The following is a 5786-nucleotide window of genomic DNA, read 5'->3' as shown; positions in this document are numbered from 1 at the left end:
TATTTAACGATACAATACAATCCAATACAACAACCCCCACACAGACAAATAATATGAGAATAAAAACTCAGTGTTAGCAGAAGGTGCAGATGGATATGGAAAGCCAGTAGATCAATATACACATTAAAGGATTTGAATAAAGCACATGGTGATGTAGGGAATCATGGGAGATTTATATAATTTCAATGAGTCATACAGTGAATCACTGCAAAGGAGATGTGAGATGCGGAGAGTGAAATAGGAGTGAAAAAAGGGATGAAATGGAAGGATGGCAGTACATAAGAAGGGCCAGGATGTTCAAGGAGACAGAGCGGATGAGGGAAGAGGTTGGCAGCTCTTTTTAAAGATATAGTTTGAGAAATCTGTTTTGTGCAAACAATTAAGAGACGTTTAACTTGATTATAAATACGTGTTATTGCAGAATGCATGTGCATATCCTGTAAATTAAAACCACAAAAAGCCCATAAAGAAGTATTTATCTTAGCATGACAGTCCTTTAACACTGTCAATATGGTAAATACTACAGAATATCATAGTAAACTGGTGTTAATTCTAGAGGTTAAATGGCCTGTCCATTGGTTGTTGTGTTGATTGGATGAAGGCAGACTGAATATTTAATTGAAACATATTCATGGATGAATTGTTCATAAGATCAATAACATGCATTTAGAAATAGGTGAATGTTCATGGCAACTTTCACAAATGCTCTCTAGAGTGAATATGCCACTCCCACTAATACTACCTGCCACCAATTAGCAAGTAGCAAACCTTGGTTTGTGATTGTGAAGAAACTTAAGCATAACCTCCTGTTTCAAAAGTAAAAATGCATAACCCAAACCTCATGTTTCAAAAGTGAAAATGCATAACCCAAACGCAATGTATCTTTAAAATTTTTAGTGACATTAGATCAGGAATATAGCTGAAATGCAGATGCAAAACACTTCTGAAAGTGTCTTGACATGGGTGTTGCACATTAAGTATAAAATAATGTTATTTTTCATATAACACTGGGGTTATTAAAACTCAGTCCACCAGAACCAGAAATAATAGCTATATTTTGATGTACATACTGACAAAACATTTCTGTTTCTGAAAGCATAATCAGCTGTCTGTGTCTGACAGAAAGAAGTTCTAATCTCTCACCTTGTTCAGTCAAGCATGCCAGTCCAGAACTCCCCAGGTTTTGTTAGACATAAATAACACAAAAAGACCAAAAAACGAAAAGTGCAGCTTCAAACATAAATACATTTACTCTGTGTGCGAGCTCAAAGTGTCTGTAGTTTAATGCTGTAACTAACAGACAGATCTCTGTGGTGGTTGCGGCTCATCAATGGTTGACCATAGTGCTGGAATCAGAGGGATGAGGGTGTGAAGGTCATCCTCTTCAGTCCAAGGACCACCAATACTGCTGCCATAGATTGCTGCCACCTTCTCTCAGGGTTTGAAACATGCAGAACAGGTCATTTCTTTATCAGAGTGGAGCTGAGGAGAGATGGTATCTGGAACCACTGATTTCAAGATATCATTCTCACTGGCAATTATGTGTTTCACAAGGAAGTTGGCAGCTTCATTAATGTTGACGTTTTCCTAAAATTTAGAGCGAAAGAACATACATTAAACATTTTTAAGACAACCAGGTTTTAGATAGTTTGATTTGAACATTTGGAAATAGGACTGTGTTTGATGCCAATGAACTTGACCTGTGAACAGTAATGACTTGTTAAAACCCATGAAAATGCTACTAGATGGAAGTCTGATTGGACTCTTCATTAAGGATGAATGGATAGAGGTGCTGAAATGAATGAAATAAATAAATAAATCCCTTTGAAACCTCTCTACTGGATTGAATGAGACGTCCCAATGTACCAACAGTCCATTCTCCCGTTTCCCTCAGCAACTGCTCTGCATGTGAGTGGCAGGTCTAATTAGCATGCAAATATTAATAACTTTCATTCAGAAGCTTTAATCAAGCACTAAAGGCTCTGACAATACAAGTTCTGTCAAAAGATATTTGTTAGACCGCTGTCAGTGGGATAGAAAAGCTATTTTTATTGTACATATAGGTGGTCCTTGCTAGTGGTGGCTACCATGTTGAGATCACATTACAAACAAAATAATCTTGTAACTCTCCCGACACTTTTAGCTGCGGAACAAATTTATTAAATTTGTTAAAGATAGATAGACAATAGGTGTCAGTATAAAATCAGTCGTCAGTATAATATCTCAGTCAGTAGGCCTATAAGATCTCTGTTGAATCAGTCAGTGAAAAAACTTCCAAACTTGTCAGTAAAAGATGGTAATCCATGACATTTACTATAAATGATTGCTCTATATACCAGGGAATTTACATGGCACTCCAAGGAATACAATAGTGCAGATAAAAAACACAAACAAAACACAGTATTACATTGATACCATGTCTTTTTTAATAGTTTAATGCCCATGGTACATTAATGCACTAATTAGTGAATATACTACAATGACATATCCAATTACCAGGGTATTAGCTGGTATCTGAAACCATCACTATACCATGGTACTATAGTTTTTTTTTGTAGACAGACACAAATATTCTCTGTCATTACTGTTGCTCCGTCTAAAATCATACCGAAATGTTATGCCTTACCTTAGCAGATGTCTCAAACCAGCCCACAAATCCATTCTCCTTGCAGTACTGGTCCATCTTCAGGCTGTTGTTAGTCAGAAAGTCTCTATTTTGGTCGCACTTATTGGCCAGGAGCACTGTGGCGATACTCTGACCATTTGAAAGTATTAATTTTGAGTCCAGATCCTCCTTCCATTTGGAGACAGCCTCAAACGTGGTGGGTCTGGAAACATCAAAAACAATGAACGCCCCCATGGCCTCTCGGTAATAAACCCGTGTCATGTTCCCGAACCGCTCCTGACCTTCCAGTGCAGATGGAGAGGGAGAAAAAAGGTATAAAACAACTGGGAAAAGCATGACACAACAAGCCAAATGTCACTTCCATTCAAAGGTTTGAGGTTGGATTTTTTTTTCAGAGTTCTTGAAAGAAGTTTCATATGCTCACCAAAGCTGAATTTGTTTGGTGGAAAACACAATAAATTTAATGTGTTCTTACTAAATTAAAGTTTTAAAGGGGTCATATGATGCGATTTCAAGTTTTCTTTTCTCTTTGGAGTGTTACAAGCTGTTCGTGAATAAAACTACTTTGTTTGGCCTTCCAAAAGAGGACACGACTAGAAATCAGTAGTTAAGTTGTATTTTCCAGAACAGTTCAACCCAAATATTCAGATGTGTGCAGCGCAATTTATGGAGAACTGTTGCCTCGGAGAGTAGCCTACAATGCCGGTGTTCTGACAATTAATAAAAAGATAACGATATTAGCGTCCATACCAGCGAACGATATCGTCTGTTTATTCTAAGCGCACGATCGTCTGCTGCTTTAAATTCTCGAGGTCGTTACAGCAGGATGGATTCTGATTGACTGCCAATTTTTTATCGTTCATCAGCTGGAGAAAAATCGTTTTGAAAATGTCCAGTAATGGATGCAACAAACGCCTCGTTTATAATGGGTTTTAATGTTTTTGTCTCGTCGCTCCAGGACACGGTATCACAGTATGGTAAGGGTCGCTGTCACACGCTTGAGGTATTCGGCCAATCACAACGCACTGGATAGCTGGCCAATCAGAGCACACCTCGCTTTTCTGACCGATGAGCTTTGTAAAAATCGACGCGTTTCAGAAAGGCGGGGCATAGAGGAGAAACAATAATGTACAGTATGTGGAAAATAATGTGTTTTTTGAACCTTAAACCGCATAAACACATTTAATTACACCAAATACACAAAATAATGTTCTTTTTAGCAACATCATATGACTCCTTTAATTTCTTGAGAAAGAAAAAAAAGCTTCCCTAAACTTTTGAACACCAGTGTATGCTGAATGCATAAATTGCTTATACATAGTAAGATATTTTAAGTAACAGCTCATGGTCTCAAATTCTATGAAAGAGCCTGTGCCAGGCATGATTACATTTAGTATAACGAATCTACTGGTGAAGAACACATGACTCTTTTTTTTGTGCATGCACTTTCCTGCAGTGCGCATCGTTCTGACTAGTATCCACAGCAAAGTTTCCTGTTGTTCTTATTCAATCGAATGCTCGTTACGACGGACTTTTCCAGCTAATGGCACATTCCATCTGTGTGCCTTTCTCTTGTCTGACTGAATGCAGCCACTCATCTGAGCTGCCAGCATTATACAACATTCCCTAGGACAGCTGTTTCTCACAGTTTGTTCTGTTATTTGTTCAAAATTAGAATCAGGAGGTGCATGCTGATCTCCGTGGGTCTGACAGCAGCTTCGCACTTGATGGACCACGAAACAAGAAATGCTGTATTGGTTTTGTTAATCCATATGGCCTTTTGAGATACTGCACAAGTGTTGTACAATGAAATATGAACAATGAATTATAATGTAAATCATCAGTCAAGTCTAAATATATATCTTGCCTTTGCTTAATATGTTTATGAACAAAATGCAATTTTCAGGTTTGAATAAAAGTTTTTGCTGCTATCATTGACTGAAATTTGATGAAGCAGTGGGGAATGCCCTTTACAGAAAGTGTTACAGTCACCTAACTTGACAACTTGGCAAAATGTGCCTTCTTTTGATGAAAACTATCACTAACAGGGAAAATGAACTCAGCATGTTTCACTTCATGAAACTGTATGTCAGATGACTTCCTGGGCAGCAATGAGGAGTTTATGATGCCCACGAGGAGTTTATGACTATGTAAGAATGTCTACTGAGTCATGTCAGGATGAGAGTTTAATAAAAAGCCAGTCCTAACGAGGACAGTATAGTAATAATGAAGAACAAACCCTTCAGTTCCTTAGTCCGGTTTAGAATATGAGTGGTTTAATGACTTACTACTGTATAACTGCATTAGGCATCATGGCCTACACCTTACTTATCCGAATTAATAGACTTCCTCAAAAAAAAGTGTTTGTTTTTGCTAAGTATGCTATTTCATTTATTAAAATTTGCTAAACACTAAAGTACCATTGTTACCACAGTTAGTTACTACAACTAGAGTGTTGCAAACACAATGGCAGAAAGATTTAGCTTCATATACAGCTTGAAGGTGTTTATTATGGTTCGTTCCACAGTAGTAAGAATAGCCTAGAACCATGTTATTTTGGTGGAAATTAGTTTACCATGGTATATAGGCCTACTTACGTTTATATATTAAATAAATAGGTAAACATTTTTAAGAACCACACTGGTTTTCCATGTAGGTTATATTTCTCATATGCCTTTTTGTTTTTTAATTGTGCTGTTGTTTCGAGCAGGTGTGGTGTTTTAAAGGGGTCATATGATGCTGCTAAAAAGAACAGTATTTTGTGTATTTGGTGTAATGAAATGTGTTTATGCGGTTTAAGGTTCAAAAAACACATTATTTTCCACATACTGTACATTATTGTTTCTCCTCTATGCCCCGCCTTTCTGAAACGCTTCGATTTTTACAAAGCTCATCCGTCTGAAAAAGCGAGGTGTGCTGTGATTGGCCAGCTATCCAGTGCGTTGTGATTGGCCGAATACCTCAAGCGTGAGACGGAAATGTTACGCCCCTACCATACTGTTATGATGCCCTGTCAGGCCGGAGCGATGATTCAAAAACATGAAAACCCATTATAAACGAGGCATTCGTTGCATCCAGTGGGGACATAATTATGGATTATAATGACTTATACTGTCTTTTTACACGTTGCGTTGCATTGCATCGCGCCGCGTAAACATAA

At 37.7% G+C, this 5786-nt stretch overlaps 1 protein-coding gene across 1 annotated transcript in view; it reads right to left on the bottom strand.

Annotated features, from left to right (window-relative positions):
• Positions 1-990: 990 nt before the first annotated feature.
• The window catches only part of LOC107693892 (ras-related protein Rab-38-like), a 6867-nt gene continuing 2071 nt past the window's right edge, over positions 991-5786 (bottom strand). The window contains exons 2-3 of the mRNA XM_016493424.1: positions 2627-2907; positions 991-1587 (exon numbers count right to left, since the gene is read on the bottom strand). Of these exons, the coding sequence (XP_016348910.1) occupies positions 1435-1587; positions 2627-2907 (434 nt within the window). The 3' untranslated portion in view covers positions 991-1434. The remainder of the gene's footprint in view (positions 1588-2626; positions 2908-5786) is intronic.

Source organism: Sinocyclocheilus anshuiensis, unplaced genomic scaffold (genome assembly GCF_001515605.1).
Source record: "Sinocyclocheilus anshuiensis isolate Anshui unplaced genomic scaffold, SAMN03320099.WGS_v1.1 scaffold694, whole genome shotgun sequence".
In the NCBI taxonomy this organism is placed as follows: Eukaryota; Metazoa; Chordata; class Actinopteri; order Cypriniformes; family Cyprinidae; genus Sinocyclocheilus; species Sinocyclocheilus anshuiensis.
The sequence above is the reverse complement of the archived record's forward strand: the minus strand, read 5'-3'. Positions and strand labels throughout refer to the sequence as shown.